General features: G+C 41.3%; 2 protein-coding genes across 2 annotated transcripts; one reads left to right on the forward strand and one right to left on the reverse strand.

Moving 5' to 3' along the window:
• The first annotated feature begins 1593 nt into the window (after positions 1-1593).
• On the forward strand, positions 1594-4319 carry egr2b (early growth response 2b). Its single transcript, XM_022200492.2, has 2 exons — positions 1594-2198; positions 2452-4319. The coding sequence occupies exons 1-2, from the start codon at positions 2027-2029 to the stop codon at positions 3612-3614; spliced, it is 1335 nt and encodes a 444-aa protein (XP_022056184.1). The 5' UTR covers positions 1594-2026; the 3' UTR covers positions 3615-4319.
• A 5474-nt stretch (positions 4320-9793) lies between these two features.
• adoa (2-aminoethanethiol (cysteamine) dioxygenase a) lies at positions 9794-16371 on the reverse strand. Its single transcript, XM_022200493.2, has 2 exons — positions 15765-16371; positions 9794-11221 (listed from the first exon to the last, which is right to left on the reverse strand). The coding sequence occupies exons 1-2, from the start codon at positions 16098-16100 to the stop codon at positions 10769-10771; spliced, it is 789 nt and encodes a 262-aa protein (XP_022056185.1). The 5' UTR covers positions 16101-16371; the 3' UTR covers positions 9794-10768.
• Positions 16372-20373: the final 4002 nt, after the last annotated feature.

The raw sequence follows: 20373 nt of genomic DNA on the forward strand, positions 1-20373 counted from the left end.
AAAACACACTGTCTTTGTTTACATTACAACTGGTGTGTATAGCTTTAAAATACCACTAATTACCAGATATAGACCCCAGAAACTATACATAATGTACATTTGGTAGATTTTAATCCAGACCTCCTTTGAATTAATCCTAATAGGATGTGTTGTCATGTCTGTATCTCACTGTTTACCTCATATGTTCTTGCATCTAATATCTGGCTGATTTAGCAATAGTCAGTCAGCTTCAGCAATATGATCTGGAACAGACACACACACACACACACACACACACACACACACACACACACACACACACACACACACACACACACACACACACACACACACATACTGTGTTTTTCTATCATTGTGGGGACACACCATTGACTCCCATTCGTATCTAACCCCTAACCCTAACCCTAACCTTAACCCAGACCAAAACAATGCCTAACCCTAAAGAAACGTTTTTGCACTTTTACTGTTTTCAGTAACAACAACATGGCCAAGAAAACACTGTTTAAACTTGTGGGGACAGAAATGAGGTCCCCACAAGTAATAATAATAATAATAAGTGACATTGTTTTCGGTTTTCCTACAGTTGTGGGGACATTTGGTCCCCACAAGTATAGCCAGCACCTGAACATACACACACACACACACACACACACACACACACACACACACACACACACACACACAGTGGAAAGTCTCTCAGTATATTCCACCCAAATTGACCAGTATTTTCTGTTTTCTGTCTGTCGACTTCTTACCACCCACAGAGGGACTTTACAAGATCAAACAGCAGAACAAGTCACAAGTCCATGACCCAGTGTGTTTGTGTGTGTGCATGTGTGCGCGCCCGTGTGTATCAGAAAACACACTTCCTAAACAGGCCACAGAATGGCGTGCAGTCTTGTTGTGGCTCACAAAAAACTCTAGCAAACTCTCTATATACATAAAACAAACTACATCCTCAAATTGTAGGAAAACATCAGCACATGAAACAAAACAATTAATTTTGATATTTGATGATAAAACACCACCATGCTGAATAATAAATGAAAACTTTTTTTCTATCAGATAGAACATGAGCACACTATGTTTTATTTATTTGAATATTTCTTTGAGCCACTGTGACCTTTATTGTTTCCTGTGTGTTTATTTCACACAGCCCACCACCTCTGCATCTTTAAATAGCCCCTGGTTTCCTTTCCTAAGCTCCAAAAATATCTCTGAATGACTACAGTTTACTCTTCAGGTTACTATCTTTGACCAGGAGTTTCCGAGCTCAGACAGCATATCGCACCTAAAAGAGTAAATTCCACTCCCCTGTCCGTCTCATTTGATTGTGGTTCTCTCTCTCGCTCTCTCTCTCTCTCTCTCTCTCTGTCAGCTCGGTAAAACTCGTCACTTTCCGACGGTCATATTCCGGAAACCAAATATGGAGCATAGGGGTGTTCCTCTTCTCACCGGATCCAACCATTTATGGGTTGAGCCGGAATTTAACTTTTGATGTCAAATAAAAAGAAGATAATAACTGTGGAAAAATATAAAGAATAGAAATGAAAGAAAAGTGAGTATGCTGTGCGTGCTACTTTTGATGTATGTTGCCGGTGTGAAATTTTTCTTATTTTGTTCGTGCGGGTGGAAAAGTCCGTGTTATCTCTGGAGCAGCGGGCGCTCCATTGACAAGTGATTCCCTTTGAAATCGTCATGGAGCCTCGGGAGCCAATCAGCAACCTCTCCGCTCATCATCCCTCCCACTCCATATTTGGGTAATGACGTAGCGGCAGCATTGAAAAGGTTCCCATATATACACAGCGGTGTCAGGGACCCCGCTCCCGTTACTTTACACACTTTGAACTTTTCTCAGCAGGAGTAGCACAGAGCTCATCCTCTCACGGCCGGACAGAGACATGCAGTGGTGACCCCGCCTGGCTGGGTTACTCACTACTAGTTGGTTTAAGCTTCCAAGGAAAAGAAAACAGAACAGAAACAAAAGAGACACGCAGAAAGCGCCGGTTTATTTCTCCGCTCCACGATGACGGCAAAAACTCTGGAAAAGGTGCCGGTAAATCTCGGGGGGTTCGTGCATCCCGCGGCAGAGAGCGTGTACTCGGTGGATGACATCGCCACCAGCCTGCCGACCTCTGTTGCCATCTTCCCCAACAGCGACTTAGGAGCGCATTACGACCAGATTAATGTGGCAGCAGGTAAGATGACACACTGTGTATCATGAAGGAATACTTATCCATGTAGGAAAGTCATCAAACTGTTAATGAAATGATAAAAGTGTTTTGTTTTATCATCATATAAGCGTGATTTTAACTGTTTCCTTGAATATTAACATGATGAGAGTTCGTGCGTAAAGGCGCTCCAGCTTTTCCTCACTTTCTCCCTACTTTCTTGTTGCTTTTTTAATAACATGTTGATGATTTATGTTTTTGTTTGTTTGTTTTCCTCCAGATGGGTTGATGGGCGCAGACCTGAGCGCAGAGAAACGCTCCCTGGACCTGTCCTCCTACTCCAGCGGCTTCCCTCAGCCCGCGCCCCACCGCAATCAGACCTTCACCTACATGGGAAAGTTCTCCATAGACTCCCAGTATCCGAGTAACTGGAACCCCGAGGGAGTGATCAACATCGTCTCCGGCATCTTCAACGTGGCCCAGCCGCCTCCTCCTCCCTCCTCCTCAGCGTCCTCCTCCCCGGCCTCTTCAGGATCTCCCAATCACTTCTCCAGCGGAAATTTGAGTTGCACCATGGCGGCTCAGAGCCAGGCAGAGATGGACCACCACCACCATCTGTACTCACCCCCGCCTCCCTACTCCTCCTCCGGCTGCGGGGAGGTGTATCAGGACCCCTCGGCGTTTTTGTCCACGTCCACTTGCCCCATCGCCTCTTACCCTCCACCCTCCTACTCTTCACCAAAGCAGCCCGGGAGCTCAGACGCACCAGGGCTTTTCCCCATAATTCCTGACTACTCGGGCTTCTTCCAGCCGGCGTGCCAGCGGGACATGCACACGGCGGGTATCCAGGACCGGAAACCGTTCGGCCAGTGTCCGCTTGATACTTTCCGCGTCCCCCCGCCGCTCACCCCGCTGAACACTATCAGGAACTTTACTCTGGGGGGTCCAGTTGGCAGTGGCTCCGAGGGAGGACCGCCCAGGATCCCCACTGCCTACAGCCCACAGAACCTGCCCCTGAGGCCGATCCTGAGGCCCAGAAAGTACCCGAACAGACCCAGCAAGACGCCCATCCATGAGCGCCCGTACCCCTGTCCGGCGGAGGGCTGCGATCGGCGGTTCTCCCGCTCAGACGAACTGACCAGACACATCCGCATCCACACCGGACACAAGCCGTTTCAGTGCCGGATCTGCATGCGCAACTTCAGCCGCAGCGACCACCTCACCACGCACATCCGGACGCACACGGGAGAGAAGCCGTTCGCCTGTGACTTCTGCGGCCGCAAGTTCGCCCGGAGCGACGAGAGGAAGAGACACACTAAAATCCACCTGAGGCAGAAGGAGAGGAAGTCCTCCACTGTCTCCTCCTCGTCCTCCTCCTCGTCCAGCAGCTCTGGTCTGGAGCGGTCAGGTGGTATCAGCGCTACCAACGGGATCTGTTCGTAGGTTTCCCTGGAACATCACCATGGCAGCGTGACGCACACTAACCCCTAAAAGAAAAATAACTCTCAGATGATGATACTGAAAATATTGTGAACTGAAGACTGCAGCGCAATCACCAGAGTGGGAATAAACAAAAACTTTTGTGCAGTCGTGCGTAATTACGCACCAGTTCCTGCCGCAGAAAGAGGGACACGAATGCACTTTGCTTGCACAGTCTATTGAACATATGAGTAAATATAGCCATTAATTCATAGGAATTTACAAGGGAGTTTGTAATATAAAGTAAAAAATAATATTTAAAAAATCCCCAACACTCCTCCAGCGGAGCGCACAGCCTACATGTGTGTAAATGTGAAATAACTGCAATAAGATTACAAAGAAATAAAAACGTCTAAAGTTATTTAATTGACAAGGAAATGATCTTAATACGTTTGCCGGTGGCTGTATTCTCCATTTAGTGCCTTGCCGTGTGTCTTTTTGTACACTGACTGAATCAAGGACGCTTCTAATACAATGTATATTTGTCCTTTAATATGTAAAGTTGGAAAACATTCTATTTTTGTACACATCTCGTCTCGTGTGAGTCTAAGTGTTCAGCAGTTGTTGTTCATGTGTAAAACCATGTGTAAATATGTTGAACTCATACCGACCTGACAGTTTTGTTGTAATGTAATGTAACCTATTAAATGTATGAGGATGATAAACACAGCCGGTATCAGCAGTTTGCTTTGTTACTCAGAGCTAGAACGGAGCGGCGGTGCGTTCACGGAACGTCAAAAGCATCGCTGGTTCGATTTTTTTTTTTAAACTCTGCATTTATATTATTGGTGTTGGAAACTTTATGGGGTAAATCCCACGTTGCGTCACGAATGGCATCTCTGACTCAAGGTTTTTGCCCACTCACGTTTTATTTTGGTGTTAAATTAGGTTGTAAACAGGATATCTGGTAGGAGTTGGTGTTAAACTCGGCAGCCATAACAGAACGAGTCTGCGGTTTGGCGCAGCGGATGTAATAAATAGTTTATATTCAGAGCCGAGCTCACCTTTAATGTAGAAAAAGTGTTTGAGAGGAAGAAACTGTTGATTTAAGTAAAGAGTGCACATACAGTTTTTATTTCCAGCCACTAGAAATGCAACACAACTGGTCCACTAACCGTCTTTAAAGGTAATAATAAGTAAAGGAGAAATACATTTGTAATGAACTATACCTCCACAATATCCATGCACGGAAATGATTTTGGACCTAATTTGTTTAGTTAGTGATATTTTCTTCCAATTTTACTTCCCAATAAATACCAACCCTTTACATATTTATTTTCTATATTTTATTCAGCTTGTCAGTATGTTTTCTGGTCTTAAAGTGTAATTTAATAGATGTCAAAACATATTTTTAATCCTAAATTCTAAAATCTCCTCAGCAAATCATCAGAACTGATACAGATTTTCGGTTTAATGTAACACAAAGTCCGTTTTCTGTAATTACCTCACTGAAACTGTCACTTTTCAAACCTTTTAGGCTTTTTTTTTTCATTTTTCTTTTTATAGAATCTTTTTCATGTGATTATTATTCTTATTATTTTAAATATCCTTTGCTCAGTCACATCTAACTGCCTGTCAGGACTGGGAAAGCAGCGGTCCTTCCATTTGCTAAATATCAGTGTGAATGAACCCCAGGACATGTGGGCAGATTTCATGGCTTAAACATGACTAAATGGACCCCTCAAAAACTTCAGCTAAAAACTGAAGGTGTCTTTTTGACTTGGATGTTTACTTTGAATTTAAAGCGAATGTTGCTCTCTCTTGCTTAGAAATAGAGCAAAAAAGAATATTCCTTTCCCAAGCTGACCTAAGAAAACAGTAAATTCCCCTGTAGTGTGGGGTCTGGATTATTGTAGTGCTTTAAAGCCGCTACAAAACATTCCTGCATGTCTTCTGGTGATCTTTGGAAGTCATTAAAACATTTTATTGTTACATAATTTATAAAGGTCTTCATGATTTTGTCCTTCTGATCCCATCATGTGTCTCTGTGCTGAGCTCCTTCTGCTGCATGTCTGAACAAACCTTATGAGCAGGGTGTGACCGCTCTGATTTTACTCATGTGTATGGTTTGGTTGTTGTATTTCTCATTATTTCTTTGATTGGTAAAGTCAGGCTGACTGTTTGGAGTCCAGCTCAGGCCAGTAAGGCAGCATTTTGTCACATTACAGTTTGTTAGGACATTCAGTAAGTCATTACTCCACAAGGATCAAGCCAGCAGGAGGATGAATAAATGCTCATATTGTTCTGTGTGAGTGCCTCTGAAACCACAGTGTTTAGTTTTCATTCAGTCTGCTGAGGTCTCTTTTGTCATGAGTGAGTGGAAAAGTGTTCAGCTGATACAGTATTTTTAGGTGAGGCCTTGGGTTTGAAGAAGCCAAGCGACCAGCCGTTTGCTTTTGAACTATTTATCATATTATGTACAATTACATGATTGATTAATTTATTGATTGATTTCTTTATTTTGTGTCATGCCCAATGCTATTGCAGCAATGCATCCACGACACGCATCATTCTGCTGTTCAGTTCTCAAACTAAATATGTTGTCTTCTGTCCCAGGCCTGGCAAAGAAAATCTGCCATGAAAAGACTCTAATTCTGAAACGTAGCTCAAGTTTTTAATGGTCATCCAACCAAAAGAAATCTGAATAAACAGAGGACATCTCCTGGTTACAGCAGCACACTTAAGATCAGCTACTTTTATTTTTAATTGAAAGGTTCTTCATAAGAAAGCAATGATGTAATATTTGGTAGAAAAATGAGAATGAGGCAAACAACGTATACAGTCAGGATCAGGCTGTGTATTTCTGCTGTAAAATGTGTGTGTGATTTTAAAGTTGTGTGTTTCTAATCAGTTTCTGACCGTGTCTTTATGTCAGGTAATTTGTTTAGCTGTTGCAGCTTGTGGCCTTCATAAAAGTATAACTTTTCAATCGAAGAGAATGTGTGAATATCTAGAACCTTCTATAGAAAAAAAACTACACTCCAAACAAAGAACCGCTGGAGCTGTAAAATGGAATTATGATGGTAGCCAAACATATTTCTGAAAATCTGAACTGGTCTTCTACATCTTTATTCTTCTGAGGCTCACTTAACAAGAAACAAGAACAACACGAAGAACACGCCTTAGTTTGCTTCATTTATCGAGACGCTTCGTTGTATTTTATTTATTTTTTTGGTCTTGTGCATTAGATTTAAAATTACTTGTACTGAAATCCTTTGATAGGTTTTTCGAAACTCCATTTCAACAACACATCATTTCACCATCATGTGGTCTGTTGTGTAATTTATCTTAATTTATTTTCACAGTTTGAAGAATCCGCAGAAGAAGTGTGCAGCTGCAGCTGTAATCAGACGCTGACTGTGTGAAATTCATCGACGAAAACCAACTTTCATCAAGACTAGCACATTATGAAATCAAACAACGGGACTTACCTTAACATGTAAGAGAGACACACAGCAACAAAACTTTCATTTTTAAAGAATTTAAATGTACACAAATATACTTGTATCATAGATAAGAAGATTCCAATCATTTGTTGTTCATTTAAAAAAAAAAACAACTATTAATAACACATTCATTTTAACTGTGGCATTTATTTATCCATTTTCTTCCTCCTCTTGTATAAAGCTATTTAAGGTAGCTTAAGTAAAGAAGTTAACACTCTACATGGTTTTAACTTTCAAATAAAGCATGCTCAGGTTCATAGGTTTGGAAGTGGACTGAAAAAAAACCCAAAATGATATTTTAATTTGGATTAACTTGAAGTAATGAAACCTGTATTTGTTATATTTACATTAAAGAGTAAAGAGTTCATTAAATTCTTTTATAACATTTTACATTGCAGCCACACATTTTAACTATGTGGACCCATGTAGCTATCACAGTGTTTTCTCTTTTTTTCGTGAGAGTGAACAGTAAAATACAGCGAGGACAAGAAGTCAGACATATCTGACATCTCCGCTGACGGCGGCCTACAACTGGCTTTTCTTGTTCAAGCAACACCACAAGAATTCCCTCCACTGATATTCTGGTCTGATAGACTTTACACTGCAAATTGAGGATAATTGCCTTTAATACGAGCCAGCGCCACTGACCGGACTGATAGGGACGGGGTAACCTCAAACTGACAGTCAAGAAGCAGACGTGATTGTGTTCGAGCGTATTTTACTCCAGTATAAATTTGAAAAGTGAACCATTATGGTGATAATAAAACAGTAGAATGCTAGTCAGTGTCACATAGCTGCTGCTGGAGACAGTAAATATGGTCTTCAGCTTGTAGGAAGGTTTTTTTTTTTTACGAGTGTAAAGAAAAATGATGACAGTGTTTGGATTTACAGAACATATACATATCTGCTAGAATTCAACTTACCATACATTTACATGAGAACCACAACTTAAGTCCTGCCACAAGTCGTGCATTGTGTTGGAGTGTGGGAGAAGAATTGGCCTGTCCGGACATTGACCTTTCCTCTCCTCTTCTTCTCTTCGAAGAACTCTCTGTCTGCATCTGATTCTCTTTGAGGTCATTGTCCTGCAGAAGAGAATCCTCTCTCAGTCTGTCAGCTTTAAGGATCCGATTGTGCTGCTGTATGTGCTCATTTAGCTTTCTGTCTCCTCAAGTATTAAAAAGAACATATACGTATCCTTTATTTGTTTAGGCTGCAATTAAATCGATCGTAGCATTCAGAAAATATGTAATGCAGAGCCCAGTGTCTGTAAGGCAATGCAGAGCAACACAGGAACACTGAGCTGCTTCTGGTCGTCTGCAGTAGTGTCAGTACAGTCTCCTCTGAATCACATGTAGCTGCATGTCACAAGAATACAGACCATATAGAATACTATTACTAATATTTAACTATCATGATTGAATGAGCAGATGTGACTCAGTCATTTGCATCCGATGGAAACGGTGACATGAATATAGTTCTTCATCCAGCTCCTTCTGTCCAGCACTGCAGTCAAAAGTTCTTTGCCTTCCAGATCAGTGTCTTATTCTAGCACCTTCCTTAATGTTGTGCTCAGCCTGCCATACAGTCCATCCCGGGCTAATCTATGTTGCCTAATGATGGCTGACAGGCGTGGATGTGAGTCATATAGCGACTTATTGGTGAGGTCCGATTTTGTACCATCCGTAAAATTCTGGTTAAACTCCCACCAATTCTTTTTGAGAGTGACTTCATTAGTGACAAGGAGTCTGATCCGTAGAGCAAGATGGATTCCACTGACATCCTGAATACTCTATTTTTGGCTGTTGTTTTAATTGGGGATACCCAGAGTTTAATGCTCCCCAAGCTTTACTGATTTCTATATCATGCACTGTGTTGTTGTAGAATCCAAGATACAGGAAATGGTCAACTTTTTTCGATTTCAGACCCATCTAGCGCATGCAATGTCTCTTCAGAAGTTGGGTTAAAGTGCAGGAACTTCGTCTTTCCAGCATTCGGGCAGAGTCCAATCAGTCTTGTTGTGAGAGGATTTCTTCAGGGTGTCTTCTGCTTTGATGACGCTTTAGAGTCAGATCATCAGAGGGAAAGATTGCATTCCTCTGTGCATAGTCTGAGCAGATGATGAAGAGGAAAGGTGCTAGAGTAGAGGTGTCAAACATGCGGCCCACTAGAAGGTCCAGTCTGGCCCACGAGACGACTTTGTAAAGTGTAAAAATTACACAGAAGACGTTAACTGCAAAATGTAAATTTGTAGAACTATGAATTTAAAATAATTTCTAGACCATGACAAGTTGTTTTGATCATGAATTAAAATACTAGATGGTTCTTGTCATTGTGTCTCATTTTTGTAATATTGTGTCTTTTTAATCTGACTTGTCGTTTTGTTTCGCGTTTTTGTGGCGTTTCCTTTTTGTCTCACTCGACTCTTATGTAATATTTTTCCATTTTGTGTTTTGCTCTATTTATTTTGTGTATCATTTTTGTCTCGTTTGTGTAATCTTTTGCCTCGTTCGTGCCATACGGACGCTTCATTACCAAGGATCTCAAAGTCTGTAGAGTGAACTTTTAGATTTCTAGACAACCAGATTATATTCTTTGCACTCGTTCTTACCAAGAGTAAATAATTCAATATGTGCAGATTCTGTATGAGAGGTGTCGCGTTAGGTTGTGTCATGTGGAATTAACTCCGAATTTAGATTTTAAACTTAACAATAAAGCACTTTTTATTTTTATTCATATTCCACATACAACATCAAAATAACACAATCATTGTCAAACTGGCACATACAAATCTGTGTGGAGTGAAATGTAAGCCAGAGCAAAGTTAAGACACAAGCTAAGGTAGTGTACATACAGGCTGGAATGATAGTGTAAAAAGTAGTAAAGAAAATATGTCAGCTTCTATCATAAAAACCCTATAGTTCTCCAATACAGTTTTCCCTTTCTCTTTTCATTTCAGTAAGCTTTTTAAATGATGCATTATATGCGCCATATACTGTGACTCCAGATGAAGGAAATGACAGTGTAATACATCACAGAGTATGTAGAAGTCACTGAACATCAGCTTTTTCATCCCATAACTGACCAGACATGTTTGGTAATTATATCATCTGGAATAAGTTACAGGAATATCAAGAAAATAAAGTACATGTGATATAGTGTGTGCACTTTGGAGCAAGAAATGAGTGAATCCAATAGAAACGGCCTCCTCGTTAGGTATACATTCATGCATAAGGCAGGTACAACTTGACTTACAGTCTTTGGCGTCAGGTGAGTCATCGGCAGCAGACAAAAAAAAGCTTCCCAAAACACAGCAGAGATGCTAATGATAACCCAGCATTCACACAGCGTTTGGCTGGTAACATTCTGGTGTGTACAAGGCAACATAACGGTCCAAAGAAATACACCACATTAGGAAGAGGAATTCCTTGTGTCAACACGTCTCCCAGTACTGATGGGGATGCTTTAGGTTAGTGGAAGGCAGTTCACTGGACTTATTCTGGTTGGAGTGTCACAGTTCAAATCCTTGTTTGCCCTGCTGCATCCTCCAACAAGGCATTAAAGTAACCTAGATATTTGGCTTTCCTGTGGAAGAGTACAAAACTAAATTGACCCTTGTGGATGGATGTCAGCCCCAGTATTTCATCTGTCATACCCTGCAGTGTGGTTCATCTAGACAGAGACTGCAGGGCCTGGGTAGGGCTCCCCACCACACCAGAAGTCCTCCGGCTGAGGGACTTCCAGCAGCCACGTCTGATCTTTCTCCTTCTCTCCCTGCTGCTCCGGGTTGCTCTTTGCATCCTTTCCTTTCTCCGCCCCAGTTTGCAGGGCCTTGTAATAGTGACAGTCCCGGCCGTCGTCTGGATTGTACGGCGGCGCCAGGATGTCCAGGAAAGCAGCAGGTCCGTCCACGGCGTCAATCTGATGGAGGTTATCCCGCATAGGGGTGAGGAGGCACGGCCCGCTGGTCTCCGAGTACTCGGTGTCCGAGCGGAGCACCGAGTGCCACACGGAGCCCATCTGCAGAGGAGCCAACGGGGGATCAAACTCAGGAGGGACGGGCCTTCCATTCATGTTATCCTCCAGCTTGTCGAAGCAACGGACGCTGACCTTCCCATAGAGAACCTGGACAAAGACAACAAACAGTTAGGTAGGAAACAACACTGCTGGAGTATTTATTTATCCTTTATTTCACCAGGAAGTCCTTTGAGATTAAAAATATCTTTATCAGATTTTTCCTGAGCTAGCAGATAGATACGTTTAATTATTTACTTATTTTTAGTATTTAATATCATTTATCTTACCCCCCTTTTTTCTTTAACTTTTATTTATTTTAAAATCTATTTACTTATTTTCTAGTATAGAATTGTTCTTTTTCATCATTTTTTTGCATTTGTGTTCTGGGTGTTTGGCCTGGCTGAGACAGCACGCCATTTCAGAGAATGTAAAATAAAAAGACGATTCAGATATACTTATAGAAATAAGAAATACTGAAACATCTTTGTGTGTCAGTCTGAATTTGGTGTCTCTGTGGTTATTTTGCATTGATTCATGGTTGTTTTTTCTCTACTTTGGTGGTTTTAGTTATTTTGCATCTTTTGTGTCTCTTTGCGGTTATGTTTAGGTACCATTTTGGTCATCTTCCATCCATTTGTCCCAGTTTTTTGATTATTTTACATCTTTGTAACTATTCTTTGTGTATTGGGTCATTTAGACTTTGTATATTTTTGTCTTCTATCCAAAGGTTTTCCTAGACTGTTCCTCGACTTCCCAGGAATATATCCTGTTTTCACCTGGACATAGGGCTGAGTACCAAACTTTGGTTCTTTAATGGCACCGACCGAAATGTTTCGGTACTAATGAGTATCAAAATAAGCCTCGTCTTTCGATTCCCTGTTCCGGTACTTATCACGTGATTGTGATAAAGCAAACCTGTGATTGGCTGTAACATTACACGTGATTGCGGCAAGCCGGAAAAAAAACATGCTGTGCCCCCTCCATTCACAGACAGGTTTCACGTTAGGTACATTGACTTTACTGCAGTTGTGTAGCGTGTCGTCGAAGTAGGAAAAGATGCCTCTGAGGTCTAAAACGTGGCTCTACTTTTGTAAAATGGACGCCAATAGTGCGCGGTGCAGTATATGCCAAAGCGGGTGGTAAACTCCATCTAAGGCTAAATACCGGCACGAGACCGATAGTCGACAAGTACCTTAACGGAAAGTTGAAAAGAACTTTGAAGAGAGAGTTCAAGAGGGCGTGAAACCGTTAAGAGGTAAATGGGTGGGGTCCGCGCAATCCGCCCGGAGGATTCAACTCGGCGGGCCAGGGGCGGCCGCTCGGTGCAGGAGGATCGCCTCGCGGGACCTCTCCCGGCGGCGGTGCGTCGCGACCGGCTCCGGGTCGGCCAGGAAGGGTCCGGGGGTGAAGGTGACTCAGTATGTACTGAACTGTACATTGGTTGCAAATGTTCTTTTGCACTGGAAATCACTGGAAAATTAAACTCAAGATGCGAAAAGTAATGTGTAATGCAGTTTTCATTCTGTTAGAGTATATATTGTAAAACTGGTATCGAAAAAAGTATCGTTTAGGAACCGGTATTGAAGTGAAGGTATCGGTATTGGTACTGGTATTGAAACTTTTAGATCGATACCCAGCCCTACCTGGACATGTGGGATTTTATGTCAGTAAGTGTCATTTTAAAGACAAAACTGCAGATAACTTATCTGTGTATCTGACTAAGCCATTGAACCGTAAACAGTTTACATTAACACTCTATTATTACTATTAATTATTGAAAAAAACTGCCACACAGATGAAGTGAAGCTGCCATTTTTACCTGAGAAGTACCTACTCCACACTACCTCAGGTGAGCTGTGGATTATTCTGTATCACAGTAATGATGGTAATTTACGGGTGGTTAGTTATGACTAGGCTTGTCAAAAATATCGGTACTTACTCGATCCTAAACATTGTAAACGGATACGATACTAGCTTGCCGTAGTATCGATACTATCGATACTCTGCTCCTATGGTCCACGCGCCCCTCTCCCCCCTCCGAACTCACCGCATGTCCAGGCTTGTTAATGTCTCGCTACTACCGGCAAAACACGATGGAATGAAGAAATATAACCATGGCAAGTGTCACAGAATTTCATGAGGTAAGCTCCCGTTTGATCATGATTGAACTGAGTTGTATTTATATCCTAAACGGCAACGTAACGTTGCCAGGGCATTAGCCAACTAAGCTAGCTAGCTAGCGCTAGTCCAAAACATAACGTTACATGGGGCTTTTTGCCAATGTTAGCACGCATGCCCGCAGCCCGAGTAATTCTAATTGACTGCTTTAATTTAACGAGATACAAATGTATTTGCGTCTGCTAAGTGTGATGTTTCTCTTATAGCTCCAGAGTGACACTGAGAGTGGAGAGAGTCGACTGGCTGCAGCGACACCAAAACACAAACAGCCTTCGCTAACAGCAGTGTTTGACCAGCAAAGATATTATGATCCAAAGTCACGAGAAGCAAAGAAAATAAACAGGGCTGTGACAGAGTATTTGTGCATGGATATGGTCCCCATTTACACAGTAGAGAAATCTGGGTTCAAACAACTTCTTAAACAGCTAAATCCTAGGTATGACCTTCCCTCACGTAATCATTTCATGAGCACTGAAATTGAGGTTAAATACTGACGTACTATTTTGTTTTGCACTACCTCATACATCTTTAAAAAATATTGTATTAATGATACAGAAGTTTTTCCCAATAAAAAAAATGGTTTTACAGCAAAGTACAAAAGCCTGTGCTTTAATTTGTTCCGTGTGGTATCGAAATGGTATCGAGTATCGATACTGAACTGGGTATCGGTATCGAAGTTGAAATTCTAGTATCGTGACAAGCCTAGTTATGACGGTTAAAACATCTTAGTTTCAAGATGGTGAAAAGATATTTTTCTGTTGAAAAAGTGAGGCTATGTGTGATCAGAGGAAATATTAATGGGTCTCACAATCATAGCATTGTTAGAGGATATCAGTATATGCAAAACCTTTCTGCTCGTTTTGATACTGTGCGTTCACACTGTCCAACATCATTATACAGCAAACCCTGGTCAAAGTTTACAGCCACGTTATCATTTAAATATCTCATTCACCTCTGCAGTGTCAGGAGCAGACTTTACTCAATGCGACTTTAAAAAGGTGCAGCATCTTTCTATGTTTCAGCGTTCTGTAGTACTCTGTAAGCATTCACTGCTCAGGAAAACACTTTATCAGAGGAAAATGTCCAAAACACATCACTGACAGACCCAACACTGATCAGGAAGCATCTTAAGCATCCCTTGACTACTGGGGTTTTTGGTAACATCAGAAGCTTTAAATGTTATTTATAATGGTTTAGACTTATATCAGGGTTAATTTCATGGAAGAAGATTTCTAAATATGTAACTCTGAGTTTTGGAGGTCTAATCTGTAACCAAATAGTGGTTTTAAGTCCAGTGCAGCATGTATTCCTGAGAAAATCTGATGAAACCCAGCCTTGTTTAGGAGTCGGCACAATGTGAGCACAGTCACTGGAATAACAAAGCTCATAAATCTTGATTTTGACAAAGGGTCCCTCTGAAAGACATTCAGACAAAATTCACCAGTAATGCACATCTCAGTATAGTTGATCTTAAGAGGAGGTTCATTGTAAAATCTCTATGGTTCCCAACCTTTATCTTAGCCTCTTAGATGTGCCAAATTCTGGCTTGAACACATGATCTGCTGTCAGTTCGGTATTTAGTTAAAAGTACTGTCAGATTGTTTTGACTGGATTGAAATAATATGTCTACGTAACATATCAGAAAGGTCTGTCTTCATCCCCTGGAGCCCAAGGTAACGGATTCAAATTGTTTGACAATTAAGAGTTTACATATTCACGTCTCGTAAAATGGCATCAATGAATTGATGACGTTCGTGCTAAAAAAAATTCCACTAGCTCATTAAAAGGGAGTTAATTTGGACTGTAATGAAAAGGAGGGGCCTTGGATGTGGAGGTTACAGTGACAGTAGACACTTTGAAAATCTAAAAAATAGCTGTAATGTAGCCTCATTTTTTAAAAACCTAAATCAAAGTGATATTTAATTGTTGAACACTTGTTCTATTAGTTTTATGCAGTAACACTAGGTGACTATTGAAAAGTGTTTAAAGCAGCTGTTTAACCCTGTAAGACCCACATATAGAAAAGAAATTAGCAAAAAAGTGAATAAAACTATAAAATATAAATATATAAACCCAAAACTAGAAAATAAATGAGCAAAAAATAAAAAGAACAAAATTATATATAAAACCAAGCTATAGAACTTAAAAAACAAAATAAAACTAAAAAAATATAATATATAAACCCAAACAGAAAATGTACAAAAAACAAAATAAAAATACACACACACATATATAATACAATACAAAACAAATACAGAAAAAAAATAGCCAAAATAATATGAGAGAACAATATTTAAAAAAAAAATAAAACTGATGTTGCCTTTCCTCAACAGTGCGTTTTACTGGGTTAAAGTGCTGCTTATTGAGTGTTGAAGTGTTTCCGGGCTGTCTGTAGCTAAAACACAGTGACTGTCCAGAGCCATAACAGACAGTGTGGGATATTGGGATAAGATGGACAGGAGGAATAAAAGACCTTGAGCATCCCGTTCATCCCCGGGTGGTCGTGCAGCGGGATGGAGGCTCCGGTCCTCAGCAGGAACACCCCCATGCTGAACACGTCCGTCTCGCAGATGTGCATGTAGGTTACCGGGGGGCTCTGGAGCTCTGCAGCCCCGGAGCTCGGCTTGGTTTTGCGGGGAGCAATTTTCAGGTCAGCAGCTCTCACGGCGGTCACTAAGGAGATCAGTTCACTCATGTTGTCTGCCACAACTTTATTCTCCCCGCCGGATGAACACTTGAGGCCTTTAAAGGTGGTGTAGGCCTGCTTGGCTATTTTCTGGATAAGAGGAGTTTTGTTGTCCCGCGGCATTCTGGCGGAGGGGGAAAAAAATACCCTTATCGGTGTGTCTCTGGCACTGTTCCGACGGCGAAAAACTTCTTAAAATGCCTCCAAATCCTCCAGAGTCACCAAATGTACTCCTGAGTTAATTGGTCTACGTTTAAACAAGACAAAAATGCGAATTCTTTGAAAATAAACCACAATTCGTGGTGATATTGTTTAATTTCGCCACCAGATACGAGGCTCCCTCCAGTCATTTTCCACCGTCAAGCCTTCTGGTCCCCGCTCACGGAGCATGCGCACCGCAAAGCAGCCTGGGAGATGAAGTTTTATAAGAAAATACAACAGGAGCCTAATTGATGTTAACAAGGACGGTGAATCACTGCATCATCCCATATTACCTAATAGAAGTAAGTGTGAAATTCTCTAGGTTTATTGGGTATACCAATACACCCAGAACAAACAAAACAAAGGCTGCATTTCAGTGACACTACATTTCCCAGAGGCCCTGCAGCTGCAACAGAGCTACAGAGGGAAAGGCCAGACAGGCCATTGAACTCTCTGCAGCCCTCCCCCATCCAACATCACATCCTCCATCCCTGCCTCTGAATGCTGTCCATCTTTACGCTGTACAATGTCAAGAAATACGTCATTAATTTATTCATAGTCAGGATTTGTACAGTGCTTTGTTATTTTTGGCTAATCATGCTAAGATGTGCTCATGTAGAGGCCTCCAGCACAGAGCTGCATGACTAATACAAATAGTGCATTGGAAACAGTCAGTCAGAAGATATATTGCTGCAGATCTTTACCCTGTGTAGTTTTGTTGTTCTGTGCACCACAAATTAAATTACACTTACTTCCACAGTAATCTATCTTTTTACAATTTGGGGAGAAAATGTCCAAAAAAAAATGCAGCTCCTACTTTGCAAAGTTTCAGAAAAATTAAATCCTGTACTGATCACTTTTAAAAACAAAATACAGTAATATGGTTTCCTGAAAAGAAGAACTTGTATACTGTACACCAAATGCACCAGACTGACTCTCAGGTGACCAAGCCCTCTAGTGGCTGAACTACCAAGCAGGTTTTATGTCTAGACCAAATCAAAAGGCTTGATCTAAACCTATGGGTTGAATCCACATTATAGTCACTGATAATGCACATTTTGTTTCACTAACAAACGCATGGCTTTTGGCTGCTCTGATGTGCTCTAGTTCTCTGTTTTGGCCCAAAAATAACACCAATAGAATCCATATTTACAAAAAGTGCAGTAATTGTCCAAACTCACAATTATGAACAGATGCATCATCAACTTATTTACCTTCTGGAGTCCATCAATATTAACAAAGAGCATCCATCAATCCACCACAGTCAAAAACAATATACCTGGATGCACCACACCTTTGTCAATTAGTGAAGCCTTTAAATGCACAGGTAACTAGGTCACAGCACCACTTACTGGTTGCTGATTGAAATGGCTCCAACAGTCAGTTTTCAACACTTTTCTGTTCATTTTTCTACCAGCTTGTGTATAGACTCAGTTTGCTATCCACGTGAAAAAGCTACTGACATCAGCAGACAAGAATGGTTGGATAAAGCTAGAAAAAGCTACACAGTAATCTCAAGAAGTTTAGAAATTCATCAGTCCACAGTTACAGAAACTCTCTGTAAATGGAGACAGTTTAACTCTGTGGCTGCTCTCTGTGGGGGTGGAAGTCTAGCTAAGATGACTCCAAAAACACAATGCTGAACGCTCAGTGTTGTAAAGAAGAAGTCCAGAGTAACACCTGAAGACTGAATCACTGGAGCTGTGGACGAGTGTATGACGTATACTACATCACTGAACAGGAATGCTGTCACAGGAAGCTGCCGTTCTCCAAAAAAACATCACTTCACACCTATAGTTTGCACAAGAGCACCCAGATACTCCTTAGTGCTTCTGGCAAGAGCATGATGTAAACACACTGCAGACCAGCATGATAATATTATCAAGCATGGAGGAGGCAACATCATTGGAGCTGCTTTGTAAAGGTATCTTGAAAAATAATGTTGGAGTGGCTGTCTAGCTGAAGTGATGGAGCAAGACAATGACCAGTAGGCTCAAAGAAATCTATCACAGAATGACTACAGACAAAGAAGACAATCATTTTAGAGTTGTCCAGTCAGAGCCCAGACCTTAACCCAGTAAAGATGCTACCTTTCAGCAATGTTATTAGGAAAAACCACATTAATGTTCATTTCTATGCAGGTAAAACAGTAACCTTGCCAGCAAGTTGATTTCTCGCGATATTTGTGAGTTCACAAATCTCTCAAGAAACCATCTTGTACCGCTCCCGCATTCACTGTTCATACAGAGCCAAGTTGGCACGGGCCAATCATGCAGCAGTATTCGTGTGTGGGGCGGGATATCCGAGTGTGAAGACGGCACCAAGCGCCAGTAGATCAAAACAAACATGGCAACGGAGGACAACGATCGTGTAGATGCTGCTATTAAGTCAGTTTTAGCTGAATCTCCTATCGCTTCTTTGAAGGAAGAACAACGAGAGGCGCTTTACGCATTTCTGGACGGTAAAGATGTTTGTACTTTTTTACCTACGGGTTTTGGTAAGAGTTTAATCTACCAATTGGCTCCGCTCGTTGTGAAGATCCCGCGATTGGCTAAAAACAAACCTGTCAGAGGTGGGACATACTGTTGCATTGTCCAATCCGTGCCTCTTTCCTCCGAACGGATTTACATGGAGCGGTCCCAGATTGATATTGTGGAGTACTATCAAGTACTACACAATTATTAATCTGGCTATTGCCAGGTTAGTAAAACAGATCTTTTAGTTGAATTTCCAACACGTCTTAAAGTCAAAAGTCCTGGATACCCTGTAATTTTACCACAGAGTTGGTCTGGATGTCATTTCTTTGACCTTAACTTCTACTGTGAGGAACCTTGGAGTTATTTTGGACCAGGATGTGTCCTTCAATAGGGTGACCATACGTCCTCTTTTGCCCGGACATGTCCTCTTTTGAGAGGCTGTCCGGCCTGTCCGGCCGGCGTTTATAAAGTCCTTCAAATGTCCGGGTTTTTGATCTTGCCTAGCTTGAGCGCGTCACAGACCAGTGTATTTATCATTCACGTTGAATTGTTCCTTTGGAAACACGCTCTGAGAGGCGGAGTTTGAGCCGAACCCCGGAACGCTCCACACTCACTCACTCCTCGCAGGCTGACAGGCAGGTAGGCACACTGCGAGAGAACACTCGAACCGAAAGAAAATGCCGAAACGCAAATGTCATTTCACTGATGAAATGCGAAAAAAGTACCCCTGTTTTCGTCCGGGTCGTGTCAAATGGGAGGCAGAATGTACAGTCTGCAAAGCTGGGACTTATGTCTCTGTAGCTAATAAGAAAGGGGAAAAGAAGGGACAAAAAGACTGTTGACTTGAGGCATTATTTCTATATTTTTTTCATTTGCCATTACACACATTATTTTGAAGAATGGGCTAACTGAACATTGAAGAATAGGCTACCTCTCTTTTTTCTTTTTGTTTAATTTTTTGAGGCATTATTTCTGTTTATACATAATTGATAATTGGGAGGTTATTTTGAAGGATGGTACTCTACCTCACTAAGGTGTAAGTGTCAGATTTAAGAGAGATGATTATTTCTTATTTTGTTAAACATCTGAATACATGTGTTCCTACACAACTTGAGTCAATAACTATTAAAGACTAGAGCATGCCATATTTGTATGTGACTGATTATATTGTTTAGGAGAATTGCTTTAAATTAATAAATATAGTATTTATAAAGCAACTGTTTGTGAGTGTTTTGGGCTATTTTTCTGTATATCCAGGTAAAGTGTTCTTTTCTGGGGAATTCAGAATATCTGTTTAACGGAGTTTGAAGCACAGAAAACCCCCTGACCCATGGAAAACCCCTAAAAATTGGGGGGGGGGGACTGAAAATTTTTCGCGTGTGAGCTGGAAGTGTGTCCTCTTTTCAGAGAAACAGAACATGGTCACCCTACCTTCAACCACATAGAAAGCAGGTCGATGGGTCAACCTTCTTTCATCTGCTTAATATTGTCAAAAATTGCTGCTAAAAAACAGCAAGCAAAGTTCCTCATGACCAAGTTCTACGTTACAGTTTTCTCAGTCGCTTTGGTACATTTCTCAAATCAGAATTGAAATTCTCAAAACTACTTGTTCAGTCCTGTAAATACTTCATCTCTTAAAGGCAGACACCCTCTTTTCTTTCAGATTAGGTAACTAGAAGATGGTTTAGGTGACCCTGAAGCATCCTCTAGTTCTGCTG

The sequence above is a fragment of the Acanthochromis polyacanthus genome, chromosome 19 (assembly GCF_021347895.1).
Source record: "Acanthochromis polyacanthus isolate Apoly-LR-REF ecotype Palm Island chromosome 19, KAUST_Apoly_ChrSc, whole genome shotgun sequence".
NCBI lineage: Eukaryota > Metazoa > Chordata > Actinopteri > Pomacentridae > Acanthochromis > Acanthochromis polyacanthus.